Below are 15397 nucleotides of genomic sequence, written 5' to 3'. Positions count from 1 at the left end.
AAACTGAATGCATCAACTTTAATTTTAAGTCAATGTATTCATAATCAAATAATTTCAGCAATTGCAAAACAGATAAAATTATCCAGGTCATTAATGGAGCAATCTTAAAGTATGTATTTCCAATAACATTTGTTACAACATCACATTCATAATAGTAGATCATGGATGGTGCAAAAAATCCCTCATGTTACTGCATAGTACATGACCTATGTAACATGCGAGGCAGAAGCACCATCTCAGCCAATGTTGACACTTAATGCATTCTTAAAAGCAAATGATCCAACCATTAGTCCTCGAGCATTAAGGAGTATTAAGCCATATAAAAATTGTCTGGGACATATCTGCATAGTAATCAACCAATTACAGACAAGAACAGTCAACTGCTTTCAACCCAGGAGGCGCAGCTTGACAGATGGGTAAAACATTTCGAAGATGTCCTGAACAGGCCACCACCGGCTGTACAGACACTACGTCCTGTGCATGGCTGCCCAGCCAGCAGCCGTCTGTCTCTTCATCTTTTTATTTTTATTTTTAGTTAGTTAAAGTGTTTTGTTTGGAGGTCTAAACTTCTATGTGGTCTATCTTTAGGTGGGGGGGGGGAACTATCCTTCAGGGTCCCTACCTGATCGGAGAGGCAGCTTTTCTCTGGGCTGCAGTTTCGACCCGTCCTTGCGGCCTACCAGCGGGCCTGGAGCGGCGTTTCCTGTCGGGGACCGCCCAGTACCACGGCTTCGGCGGCGGCACAGCGCTGGAGAGCTATCGCGGAGCAGGCGATGCCTTGCCCGGGTCGCCGCGCTGGAACTCCGGTATGCTGGGACCGGCGATAAAAAACATCGCGGAGCTGTGGGTCTGAGGAGCGGCCAGCTGCGGCGCTGACTTTACATCGGGAGCCTGGGATCTCTCGACGAGATCACCAGTTGTGGAGCTCCATCCGGCGCGGCCTTGTTGGCTTCGGAAGCCGCGGTCTCCAGTACGGAAGCGGGCCGTTCCAGGGTTCCCATGCCGCTGTGAGGATTCTCCCGACGCCGGAGCACCATCACCCGGCGAGAACGGCCTGGAACATTGGGCCTCCGTGGAGGCAACTGTGGAGGCCTCAATGGGCCCGATTATGGGTGAACTGGGGATGGGGACTGGACTTTGTGCCTTCCCTCATAATGGGAACCATTGTGGGGGGATGTTTTTATGTTTAAATGTCTTTATTATTGTTAAGTCTGTATTCTTTCTTTATATGCTGCACGGAGAGGACGCTGGCGCTGTTTGTTCACCGCTTCTCCGTTTGCTATTGTCTGTTACTATTGTAAAGCAACTTTGAGTCTTAGAAAAGCGCTATAAAAATTAAATTTATTATTATTATTATTACATTCCAAAAGCCAGATTACCACTAAAACCATTGACAGACCAACAAAATCAAAAATAAAGGCTGCAATCAAGCACCAGAAAACTGGCAAGGTTGCTGGCCCTGACAATATTCCACCTGAGGCCCTGAAATTAGATATAGACTCATCAACAGACATGCTCTATGGCTTTTTTGGGAGAATTTGGGAGAGGAAAAAACACCCACAGAATGGGCAGAGAGATACATCATGAAACTGCCAAAAAAAGGTGACCTAAGAAAATGTGACAACTACCGAGGGATCACCCTACTTTCTGTATCCAGTAAAGTTCTCAATCGGGTCATCCTCAACCGTCTTCAGGAAGCTCTAGACAAGAGGCTACGGGACCAGCAAGCCAGGTTCAGGAAGGATCGCTCATGCACAGACCACATAGCAACATTACCATCATCAATGAGCCTATTGAATGGAACACGTCCCTGTACATCAACTTCATCAACTTTGAGAAAGCGTTTGACAGCTTAGGACAACACTATGGCTATCAAAAACAAAATAAGCATCTTTAACTCAAATGTAAACAGGCGATGCTGTATGGATCAGAGACATGGAAAACAACACAACACACTACAAATAGGCTAACATCTGGTGGAGAGACAAAGTAAGCAATGTAGACCTGTGGAAAAGAACAAGCCAGGAGCCCATTGACTTACAAATTCGAAGGAGAAAATGGAGTTGGATTGGACACAGCCTCAGGAAACCTGCCACAAACATCACCCAGCAAGCCCTGAAATGGAACTCCCAAGGAAAAAGGAAAAGAGGTCACCCCAGGAACAGCTGGAGAAGAGGTGTCCAGACAGAAATGTCTGAGTGGGCTCAACTGGGGAGAACTCGAATGAACTGCCAACATCCGGGTGAGGTGGAGGACATTTGTCAATGGCCTATGCTCTCTAGAGGTGCAAAGGGCTTAAGAAGAAGAGGAAGAAGAGGAAGAAGAAGAAGAAGACATATAAATGCTCAGAAATCACTTCACCAAAATGATCTTTCCCAGTAAATTACTGGATTTAGACTGACTGCTTAAGGGAACTGACTGAGAGCTAGAAAGATACATAGGTTCCACTATTAGCTCAGATGGAGTACAAGACACATGAACATTGTCTTAATTATACTTACTCTTTCAAGAAACAGAATGACAATTTCTTGTTCCGATTCGGAAACAGAATGAAGACCTTTCATCCAAAATTCTAGTTCGTTCCAAGTGTATTCAAAAATTCCAGTGTCTTTTAAAACCTAGGCAGAATAAAATAGGTTTAAAAGTCACATATTGAGGGAGGGAGTATCCGTGTTGGTGATGTTAAATTTAGAACAAGAATCTTGTGGCACGTTGGTGTAGCCGTAGAGTTGCTGCCTTACAGAGCCAGAGTCCTGGGTTCAATCCTGACTACAGATGCAGTCTGTACAGAGTTTGTATGCTCTCTTTGCGACTGCGTGGATTTTCTCCGGGTGCTCCAGTTTCCTCCCACACTCCAAAGATGTGCAGATTTGTAGGTTAATTGGCTTCGGTAAAAAAATTTCCCTAGTCCGTAGGATGGTATTAGTGTACGGGGATCGAAGGTCGGCGCGGTCTCGGTTGGAGGGTACAAAGAGTAAATTAATCAGAAGGACATTGCTAATTAATTTAAACCAAACAATAACTGCCTATGTGCCTGCATGCTTTTTATATACTCAGCATCACACAAAATATTACATATAAATCATAAACTAATGATAAATTCAGAAATAGGGTAATAAACAAAATCTAAAGGAATCTAATCTAATCTAAAAATGGAAAAATGCTAACTGGGCAAACAGCACCTTTGGAGTGAGTTTTAACGTTTCATACTGGCGACACACATGCCTAACCCATCAAATGTGTCAGGCATTTTCTATTTTTGTTTCAGATTCCCCAAATAGTTTGGCTTATGATATATTCACAATTATTATCTGAAAACTAATAGCATGCATCTAAATTGTTAAAATTATCAGATCTAACAGCAATAAAAAAAATAATTAACTCACCTTGATAATAAGTTGTTTGGTTGATGTTTGCAGATGAGAGCTCTTACAAGTCACGTACATTTTAAGTAGCAAATAAAATACTGACTTTTCTCCACTGTTTTTTTCAAGGTTTGTGATATCCTACAAACAAATAAGCACCAATCAGCAACTGAACTGGACAGCGCTCTTGTACTCTACCCAATCAGACCAAAATATTCTACACGAGCTGAATTTTATAGCACCAAATAGAACAGCATCTCCAACAATGTGGTATTTATTAATATTATCACAAAATGTTGATTTAGTTCTTATGCTCAAGTCTCTGGCTGAGACTTGAACATGCATGTGAATAAAGAAGATGTCTATTTACATAGCACTTTGCAATGACAACAGCATGCCCCAAAACATTGTGCACCAAATGAACTGCTTCTACAGTGCAGCCACTGTTGTAAACTGAGATACCAATAATGATAATACAGGTCCACCACCAATTTTCCACCATCTGATGGTATAGCACATCCTTCAATCCAGGCAAAAAAAGAGAATTAAGTTTAGCGCACGCTCTTTTGGGACGACGCGTGCCTCTTCCCTGAAACAGTTAATTGTTTACTTCTCTGTTAATTGTGTTTTTTTTGTTTAACTTTCTAGCAGTCCATGGTACTTTAGAAACATGGGAGGGGTATAATTAGTGGGTCAGTGGTGTATTGTTGAATTATTATTATGTGACCTCTGTTGGATAATCCGGCAAGGCTCTGGAACCAAGGGTGCCGGAAAATCAATGGATACCTGTAATAAAATTACTTATTGGGCTAAATATAAATGTCACTTGCAAATTAATGCTGAATCGAGGTGATTTAATTCTAAAGTCTTCTGAAAATATGCAACCGCAGCTGATTATTGAAAATGCTATTTCTATTGAAAAAATGGCAGTAAACAATTCCAAAATAAGATTGTACCTGAAATCTGAACCATGCAAACTTATTTGAAGGCAGCTCCAGAGCCAGTTGTAGGATGCAGTGCTGTAGGACTGGCGCAACTTCTTCTTTTACCCCCTTTTCACTCACAATGCCTGAAACATAGGAGTTGAACACCCCCATTAGAGAGAAACCCAATATCATCATTCAGACACTAGCAAACGCACCTCACTAAATATGACCTGATGAACATAAACCTATTTATTCCATTTATCCCTGTGTTTATCCAGCTAAGCATTTAATAATATGTTACCTGCCTACATATTCTAACCAGTTCTCAAAAAGGACTGTAACAAAGAAAAATGATGACCAACACCACCTCGAATTTTGCTTTGCCGAATATGAACTTAGAGATGTAGTGAAAACTTAAAAGACAATTATTTTGGGATAATTAGTGCTCAAGTAGCCATAATATAGCATTTTAGCACCATAAATGTTAATTCCCTCCACTACCAGTGTGCAGTGACTGCAGTTTGCATCATCCACAAAACACATTCAGGTAATATGTGTTTCAATGTGAGAATCCCTACCAAACTCCACAACCTCTACTACCAAGAGCAAAGGGTTTGGGTGCATGAGAACACCTGCATCTCGACCCGAAACGTCGCCCATTTCTTCTCTCCAGAGATGCTGCCTGTTGCGCAGTTACGCCAGCATTTTGTGTCTATCCACAGTATGTACCCTAGCATTTTGTGTCGACCCACGGTATCTACTCACAGTATGTACCCTAATTTCAACTGCTGGCAAGTCCGAAAAAGAAATAGTATCATGGAGCACGATGCTACAGTGCAAAACTGATTACATTTATTTTGGTTAGAACTATTACAGTTACTTGATTTTTCTAAAATTTATCTGATTAATCCAGTATTATTCTAATCCACCCTTTATGAGAAAGGGCATTGCAGGTATAATATAAAACAGTCAGAATTCGTTTTTTTTCTTACTTTTCTGAATTTGTAGCCTCTTCTTTATTAGCCCTCAGAATGATATAGCTCATTTGTGCAACAACACACTGACCTTTGAAAATGTCTGTTAAACTCACTGTTAAATACTCGTTAACTGGTATTGTGTGTGCTTCAAAGGAATACATTCTACAATTAAAACAAGAAAATAAAAAAAACTATTGCGCAAAGCTCTTGGCTAGAATATATATTTGGAATCACCCACATAAGTAAATAGTAACGATACCAAGAATTATAATTTGCTGTATTTTACTTTCTTCTGAAAAACAAACACATTTTACATTATGTGCTCTCTGGTGCAATGGTGAAACCCTGCATCTCCATAATTAACAGCATTGGAAGTTCCTTCATAACAGGATGCTATGAATGAAGAAATACGTCATAAGCACCTTCCAGAGCAATTAGGGATGAGCATAAATCCTGCCCTTGCTGGTGATGTCTTTCTTCTGTGCAAGAATAAAACAAATGCTATTCCACATCTTCACACTGAATGATCACCTGCAGCTGTTTTTTTTATGCAAGAACAGACAAGTGTCTATGAATGATAAAATGGAGTGAGAAAATATATCTAATTTGCACCTAATTAATTATTTTCTTCCAAGTGACAGCTGTTTATTACCTAATATTTCCAGAAACTCTGTACCTTTGAAACAGCAGCATGCTTACCTTTCAGTAAATTACTTAAAGGTAAGCATGCTGCTGTTCCTTTGAAACAGCAGCATGCTTACCTTTAAGTAATTTACTGAAATCAAATGCACATTGTGAAACCACATGAGGGACCACTTTCTGGTACAGACACATAATATGGAGCACCATTGCCTTTACAATAGTGGTTCTAGCATCATCGTCACCTAAAAAGAGACAAGCCAAGCTTTACCAAGATAAAACAAACTAAATTAAATGTACAAATCAGATGTTTAATAATACCAAAAATATTTAAGATTCAAATTAATAAAGGATATGTTAAAAAATATCCAGGATTAAAAATCATGATTGAAATTTATCAAAATTCTAATGATCAAATTTCATCATTGCTGTCATTTTAATTTTAGTTTAGTTTAGAGCACAATCCACCGAGTCCGCGCCAACCAGTGATCACCCGTGCACTAGTTCTATCCTACACCCTAGGGACAATTTATAGAAGCCCATTAACCTACAAACCTGCACGTCGTTGGAATGTGTGAGGAAATTGGAGCACCTGGAGAAAACACAGGCAGTCTAGAGGGAGAACATAGCAAATCCATAGAGACAGCACCCATAGTTAGAATCGAACCCGGCTCTCTGGCGCTGAAAAGTAGCAGCTCGATTGTTGCCCCACTGTGCCATCCACTCTATGCAAGCACAATCTTACAAACTCTATGTAAGCACAATATTTCCACGTGAGACATAGATTCATGTGCACCTCCCCTAACCTAATCTACTGTATTTGGTGCTCCCGATATGGCCTCCTTTACATTGGCAAGACCAAGTACAGACTTGGTATTAGATCTTGGCGACCGTTTTGCAGAACACTTGCACTCAGTCTGCGGAGGCCCACTTGATCTCCTGGTTGCTAACCATTTTAACTCCCTTCCCACTCCCATACTGATCTTTCTATTCTGGACATTAGAATGAAGCCTTGTGCAAATTGGAGAAACAGCACCTCATATTCCGTTTGGGTAGTTTAAATTCTCTAATTGTAGGTGAATAATGTCAACTATCCCACCCTCCCTTTTATTTCTCTCTACCCCCCCTCGGTATTTTCGGTCATTATTTTTAATTTAATTTATAAATACCTCCAATAATTCAAGGTCTGAAGGAATAGCACTACATTGTTGTTATAGGCCTTTGAAAGTGAGTGGCCGTCATTAACAGTTTTCATATTGTTAAAGGGAAAATTAACCTTTGGCAAAGTTAATGGGCAATAAATGTTTAAACAAATGGAAACCATGAGAAAAGAGGGAGCAATGCATTGTATCTTTTGGTGATACACAAAAATGGAATCTCACTTCTCCCACATTAGTGTCATTTTTACCTCTTAATAATGATGATCAGAGTTAATGAGCAGTATGGAACCAGCCTCTTTGGCCCAACTTGTATGCCAACCAAGTTGGCATTCTTGGCTAGTCAAATTTGCCCACATTGGCCCATATCTTTCCAAGCTCTTCCCAGCCACATATCTATTCAAATATATTTTGAAAGTTGTAATTGTATTTGCTTCCATAGCTTCCTCCAGCGTTTTGTTCCTCTGTGAAAAAGTTGTCCCTGGGGTCTCTCTTAAATCTTTCCCAGATAGTTTTTGAAATCCTTTACTCTGGAGAAAAAAATAACTGCGATACTCACTCTAACCATGCCCCTCATGATTTTGTCTACTTAAATAAGGTCGTCCCTCAGCCGCCTACGTGCCAAAGAAAAAACGTCCTTGCCTATCCAGGCTCTCCCCATTATGCAGGGCCCGCTAACCGAGGCTTTCAGAGTACTCATGATCTCTCTGTTCCACAACACTCTTCAGGGCTCTATCATTTACTGTGCAAGCCCTGCCCTGGTTTGACATACAAAAGTACAACACTTCACACTTAAATTCCATTTGCCATTCCTTGACCCACCTTCCAAACTGATCTAGATCCTGTTGTAAACTTAGATATCCTTCCACACTGTCAACAATACCACAACATTTTGCTGTAATCTGCAGATTTACTAACAATGTTAACCACAGTGTCATCTAAATCATTAAAGTAAATGATGGTCAGCACCACTGACATGCAGTTTTTGTTTGCTATGAGTTATAGCCTACTGATTATTTTTAAATTTAATTCATGCAAGGCATTTCCTTTCCCTTCCAATTCCAAGAAGAAAATGGTACCATGATCTTCTGTAATATTGGAGGTCTCCATGACAGCACTGTCGATTTCTGGGTCCTTTTCATCTTCTTCTTGCTTTCCATCTTTATCTTCATTTTTTAAAAGTGATTGCCATGTTGCTACAATGCTATTCATGTCTGGCAAATGCTGTGTTAAAAAGAGGGAAGGCATTAAAATAAAATGTCAAGCAGTTGTTCCTTTGGAATTTTTTTGGAAATGCAAATGTCAATGTAATTTAGTATACTGTGCATTAAATAACTGTTTCACTAATTATAATAATGATTAAATTTGATCCAACACCAAAGGACAGCTTAAATACCATATGTAGATATCAATGTAAAGCATCGTTGGCAATTTCATGTAATTATGTAAATGTAATTATATTTCACCAAAAGCCATTTGCACTTCTAAAATAGTGTGCAAGCTTTACGATATTTGCCATTTAGTCAGTTTAATACCTCTTATCAAACATTGTGCATATTATTTACATCCCTCTTCAAATTAACTCATTTCCTATGGCCAAGCTAATGATTATTCAAAGCTTGGTGGATGTCAATGAGTGCTAGTCTCCAACTCTCATTATACAGCAAAAAACAAACCAATATTTCCTTGGATAAAAGTTTCTTTGCCCATTACCAGACAACTCCAAATTAATTTCTCACAGACGAAATAAGAGTTTTCAGTTGATTAAAATTCAAATTAAGATTCCCGAGTTGGCAGTTCACTTTCCCAGTATTGCAACGAATGTGAATGTCAACTTTCCTTGAATGGCATTTCACTCACATTTGTTCTTCTTTATAATTGATTTTTCTGATGCCTTTCTTAATGGAATACCATCCAGTACTCACCCAATGCCTCTCGATTGACCAAATCCCCCAACTTCTTCATCTGATACCTCCAACTTCACTCAAAACCTTCTGCTTGCAACCTGCTCTCTGTTCATCCACATCCCTATTATTTCCAACCTAACTCATCTACAGTGGAGGAAGACTCTATAGTAGATTTGTGAATCTTCTTGCAATTAATTTAAAATGTGCACCTTCTAATCCATCTGCAGATATCTTATATCTAATGTTTCTGTCTGTCTCAAGCCGCTGTCCAATTTTTCCAGTCTCTGAGTCTGGCCTTCAATGCAGTTGTTTTTCTCCATCCGACACTCCAGTTGAAGTCTTTGAACTTCTCATTCCTATTTTCTGGAGGTTCCTTCCTAATTTATGTCCCTCTCCACCATTGTGTATCTTCTTGCAACATATACAAGTTTTGATTACCCCAGGTTACACTAAAATGCAACATCACTCTTTTACTTCTGCCTTTATTCACCCATTTAGTTGTGTCAAAAACAGTGTAGTATTTTCTGTCTTATATAATTGTACGTTATAACAATATCTCATCCAGGTGAGACGATTTGGCCTGGTGTGCCTGTTGTCCTTGGTACCTTGCTGAGTTTCTCTCTGAACTGCTGTGTAAAGTCCTCCATTGTCTTGGGATTGTAAATTTCAGAGTATTGCCACACATCCTCATTCAGACAATGCTCAATATTCTTCAGTGCCCTCTTCAGAACAAATGCCAGCAGAGAGAATGTAGCCTGTTGAACTGCTTTATTTGCGAACTGAAAGTAATGAAAAACAACTTGTTAAAAACAATTTGTATATTGACTGAAAAAAGTAAATGGCTTGCATTTCAGTTTAAAAGCTGATAAATATAAATTAAACATAACAGCAAAATACAGAATTTAAATTAGTATTTTTCCAGAAGACTCACAAAAAAAAAATTCTGAAAGGAACTGCTATTGTGCGATTCATAATTCAGTGAAAAACTGAGTCATGAGAGTTACGAATGTTCATCAGATCATAAGAGCAGAATTAGGCCTTTAGGCTCATCAAGTCTACGCCATTCAATCATGGCTGATCTATCGCTCCCTCCTAACCCCATTTCCTGCCTTCTCCCCATAATCCCTGACACCCGTACTAATCAAGAATCTAACTATCTCTGCCTTAAAAATATCTATTGGCTAGGCTTCCACAGTCTTCTGTGGCAAAGCTATTCCATAGATTCACCACCTTCTGACTAAAGAAATTCCTTCTCATCTCCTTCTTAAAGGAACGTCCCTTAATTCAGAGGCTATGACCTCTAGTCCTAGACTCTCCCACTATTGGAAACATCCTCTCCACATTGGATGTGTTTTATTGTCAGATGTACTGAAACAAACATTAAAATTTTTAGTTGGCTGAAGACTCAATTCAACAAACCTTCAGAATCTAACTTTATTTTATATTTTAAATTGCCTACTACAGTGGAAGGGTAGTCTTAGTTAGCACTAGCTACTTAATGTGGTCATACAGTAATTTATCAAAGAAACAGAACATGATGGGAATCAAAAAAAAAATGTTCATGCTGAAATCTGAAACAAAAGCAGTAAGTGCTGGAATTACTCTGCAAATTAGATAGCATCTGTGGGAAGAGAAATAGTTAATGTTCAGGCAAAGATCCTCCATCAGAACAGAGCATATTACGAGGGTAATTTTCTTATAATCCCAAGAAATGTCTTCCATAAACACAAGTTAGGAAAATTAAGGTAAAAAGCCGGTACGGTCTCAGATTCTTTTATCGTACTCTGGGTTCACTCTAGGGATTTTGAGCTGAGATGGAGTCAGAGTCATACAGTATAGGAAACTGGCCCTTCGGTCAAACTTGCCCATGCTGACCAAGCTGACCATCTACACTAGCCTACACTACGCTGTCTGAAATACCACCCACTATGGTCATTTGCAAACTTAATAATCAAGCATTGTACAATCTCATCCAAATCGTAGATATAAACCACAAACCAGCAATGGGCCCAGCACAGATACCTGAAGCACCCACTTGTCACAGGACTCCAGTCTGAAAAATAACCTTCCACCATCACCCTCTGTGATTGGCTTCCATGAAGTCAATTTTCTATCCCGTTATCTAAGTCTCCCTGGATCCCATGCGGAATAATTGCCAGCAGACTGAGTAATAGGATATTCCCAGATATTGGAGAATCCAAAAAGGTGACAGTACGTTACATTCAATAGCTGCTTCTGCAGGAAATTAAAGGGTGCCTGGAAACTGTTGTTTTCTATTTCATAGTAGTACAGCTTGAGTGTTTCTGACTTTTGTTTACAAGACCAACCAGAAGGTCACAAGGCCAGTCCCTGCCAATAGGTGTACACGGCTAAGAGTAAATTCAGTAAACACCAAGTTACCAATGGAAGCATAGTTCGAATTAGCCTTGATAGGAAATAAAATGGCTGCAGATAGTAACATACGCGGACAGAACAATTATTCTTCAGAGTGGAATAATAGTCAAACAATTATTAAATACGTCTTTTCTTACACTGATTCCCTGAATAAACATGGCTTTAGTTGCTACTGGAGGTACTGTCGTGACCATCACCATAGATAGGAGACGAGAAACTGGGATGTATTCCTTTGTCTTGAAAGCCTTGGAAACCTCTGGCTGCGCTTCATAAATCTAGAATGAAAGTTTAACATGCAAATAAAATATTAAGATCCTAGCTTAGAGACAAAGTTTATTATTAGAATGTACAGAAGCCTTATTGTTTACACTAATGGGTATTTTTGATTTTATGAGCCATAATAAGAATCTTCCCCCCTTTGGGTTAGGTACGTTTATTATTGTCATATACATAGATATAGTGAAAAAAATTATTTTGCATTCCATCCCAGCATATCATACCATACAAACATACATCAAGATGGCACAAAAGAGGAAAAAAAGCAAAATGTGTTACGGCTGCAGAGAAAATGCTAAATAAACTTTTGACTTAAAGTTACTTTGATATTCTACCAACTATAGAGAATTGTGCTATTTTGATTTGAAATTAGATTTTTTCACATTAATTAGTTGAGTCTTCATTTTAAATGTTCTCGGTTTATGCAAATCTTTGCTAAAGCTTTCCCCTAGTTTTCATGCTTATCACAACATTCCTAATCACTGACAGCATTTATCTTCGAAATGAACTATTCAGAACCAAACCAAATTTGAAATGTTTGTGGAAATTATTTGCTTTCTACCTTTCTGAGTAGTTTCATATTGTCTAGCCAGGCTGTCTTAAGCCTGGGGACAAAGGAATACTGCGTTTCTTTGAAGAATCGGTTTAATAAATCCGGACACACACCGAGAATCTTCAGCATGAGGTCAGCAACAAGTTCATCTTCTGTGGCTGTTTTTAAGCCCAGCAGGAATCTCAGAAGCACCACGTTCCCTCCCCTGCAGATGTAATCACAATTCATAACTTTCAAAACGTATTAATTTAAATCTGTGCGTGATGCATAAATGAACCACAGTAAGTTCAAAGGCAATGCACAAATTACAGCAAATCAAAAGCAAGTTGATGTTAATGACCATCCGTGGCATCGCTATATCGATTTCTCCAACAATTTTGCGAAGGCAATTGTTTTCAGACATCCCCCCCCCCAAACTATACTTTATTGATGAATAAAATTTACTTTGATTCATAAATATTCCAAATTGATGTAGAGCAGACCATTCAAGTCAACATTTTCATCACGTCACTTCATTCCAATCATTTAATTCCAATTATAATGACATTTTGTGTAGACCACTACCTGACTGATTTGTGTTTAAGTGTCCCATCTTTTCCCCACTTTTCTCGAGATTTGTATGCTGAGGTTCTGCAAATCCAATCCATCTTTGAGCTCCAGATAAGATGCAAAAGGGGCACGGGTATTGCAAAACAGTGCATTGTCAGCCACAGACATGCTAACAACCTTAACACCCAGCCACCTTGGACCTGTGAGGGGTACAGGGTTAGTTGGACCAGCTGCCAAAGAACATGGCCTGGCTTTTGCTGTGATTAATTTTAGGTTTGTTTAATTTAGAGATACAGCGTGGAAACAGGCTCTTCGGCCCACAGAGTCCACCCTGATCAATGATCACCGTACACCGGCACTATCCTACACACTAGGGACAACTTACAATTATTACTGAAGCCAATTAACCTACAAACCCTTATGTCTGGATTGTGGGACGAATCCAGAGCACCCGGAAAAAACCCGCGCGGTCACAGGAGGAATGTACAAACTCTGTGCAGACAGCACCCGTAGTTAGGATCGAACCCAGGTCTCTGGCGCTGTGAGACAGCAACTCTACAGCTGCGCCACCATGCCACAATTGACTGGTTTAGTCTGAAAACCAGTTTGAAGTGGTTGCGGATGTAAATCAATCTTCCAACCCAGAGGAAATCTGAACAAAAGATGATGATATTGCCCATGTTTAGGGAATCTTTGAGTTGAATGTTTATCACCTCTTTTATACCTGCAAACGTCCCAATGGGCTCAGCAAAAGGCTCCAACGCAATACACAAACAGAGAAGGGAGTATTGCCTAATTGCAGTTTGATCAGCAGCACACTATTGATGTCTACGTGTAGAGCATAAGAATGAATAAAAATAACAGGAGTAGGCTATTCGATATAGGGCTGATCATGAACTCCATGGCCATCAAAGAGTTATACACTTCCTCTTTAAATATCACCAGCGATCTAGGCTCCAATACCCTACTGAGATTCACCACTGTCTGCAAGAGTCCTATGCACATTTGTTCTAAATAATGACCTCCTAATCTTGCAGCTATGTTCATCGTTGGAGTCCCTCTCTAGTGAAAATACTCAATGTTTACCCTTTCATGCCCCAGTCAGCATCATATCTGTTTCAGTGAAATCACCTCTCATATTCAATTGCTAGTTCTCGCTCAAAGCCCATTTTAAAAACTAGTGCTGGAAATTCTGAGTTTGAGGCCCATAGAAGTTAGAAGGGAAATCCATTTTTGATATCATGGAGCAAACATCAATTAACCTCTAAAATGAACATAAATGATGTATGATTATATTTATGAGTATGATTTAGTTAGCTGATTGCTGGTGAGCACATTTTAATAACATACGTTCCAACTGAAAATATGTACGGAGTGAATTTGACGAAGCTACCAGCAGGATTCTTACCTTTTCACTGTTCCCAGACTAGAATCATAAAAATTGATGCCATGTTTAAGAGAGCAACATAGATCAATTAGGAAACTGTGCACAAGTTCTCGAACCAAGTCTCTTCCAGCTGCCGACGAGTCTTGGTCTTCCTGTCAATCATAAGGTACAAATGTACATTTTTAGAGTACATCAGTGCTAATGCAGTGCATGAACTTCTCTCAGCATTTTTATCTCACCCTGTAATCCCAGTTTTCTATTCCTCTCCCCCTCATATTTGTCACCCTCTCTCCTTAACATACAAGGATACCCATGTCAACTAGTTCTATGTTTTCGTCATACATTCGAGTCAAGACGTTGTTCCTGAATTCCTCAACAATTTTTACAATACATCAACCCAGTATTACAATTGCAAAACAAAAAGAGATCCAAATGCTGTGAATCCAAATTAAAAACAAACTGCTGAAAATAGTTAGCAGATCAGGCAGCCTCTGTAGAGCGAGAAACATGGTTAACATTTCAGGTTCAGGATCTCTCATCAGAAAAGATAACCGGTTACTGATCTTAGTGTTACATCTACTCATCGATAGGTGCTGCATTATCCTCACAGTATTTCCAGCATTGTCTGTTTTTACTTGGTCCTACAATATTAACCAGGTTTCACATCAACCTAAAAGCAGCTCCTCTGACGAAATAACAACGGGTTGCTAGCAAAGACTAATTCACGTAGCATTTTAGTTCATAACCTCCAGATTCGGAAGCAAGAAGCTGAAAACTGATATTTTTAATTATATAGAAACTGAGAACTGCAGATACTGGAAAATACAAAGTTCTGGAGTAACCCAGCAGGTCAGGCAGCATCCCTGGAGAACATGGATTGGTGACATTTTGGGTCGAGACCCTCTTCAGACTTAGTGATCTTTTATTATATATTTGTGGTATTTTTAGATATAGTGTAAATTGTGTCATGTCATATATCAGCATATCAGCATACAATCCCAGATATAGGAAATTCTTATCACTATTTTAATGCATGTTTCAAAATAAAGACAACAAAATTGGGGAATGACTTTGCTATTAATGTAGAGTGAAGGTAATATCTACTAAAATTAGTTAATTGCATATATTGTATTATATAATACTATTGTTTTAATTTTCATAGATAGCAAGAAATTATTCAATAACTATGTAAAAAAATGTTTCCATGGTCCAGCTTTACTGCCAACAGCTGGTTAGGCAATTATTTTTCATTTAATGGTATTGCGCA

At 39.1% G+C, this 15397-nt stretch overlaps 1 protein-coding gene across 1 annotated transcript in view; it reads right to left on the bottom strand.

Moving 5' to 3' along the window:
- Positions 1-15397, bottom strand: part of urb1 (URB1 ribosome biogenesis homolog) — a 76928-nt gene that overhangs the window by 50453 nt on the left and 11078 nt on the right. The window contains exons 8-16 of the mRNA XM_055645051.1: positions 14152-14278; positions 12204-12399; positions 11503-11640; positions 9577-9750; positions 8144-8288; positions 6030-6152; positions 4322-4434; positions 3387-3506; positions 2502-2618 (exon numbers count right to left, since the gene is read on the bottom strand). Of these exons, the coding sequence (XP_055501026.1) occupies positions 2502-2618; positions 3387-3506; positions 4322-4434; positions 6030-6152; positions 8144-8288; positions 9577-9750; positions 11503-11640; positions 12204-12399; positions 14152-14278 (1253 nt within the window). The remainder of the gene's footprint in view (positions 1-2501; positions 2619-3386; positions 3507-4321; positions 4435-6029; positions 6153-8143; positions 8289-9576; positions 9751-11502; positions 11641-12203; positions 12400-14151; positions 14279-15397) is intronic.

The sequence above is a fragment of the Leucoraja erinacea genome, chromosome 13 (assembly GCF_028641065.1).
Source record: "Leucoraja erinacea ecotype New England chromosome 13, Leri_hhj_1, whole genome shotgun sequence".
Taxonomy (NCBI): Eukaryota; Metazoa; Chordata; class Chondrichthyes; order Rajiformes; family Rajidae; genus Leucoraja; species Leucoraja erinaceus.
Note: the sequence above shows the minus strand (reverse complement) of the source record. Positions and strands in the feature narration are given on the sequence as shown.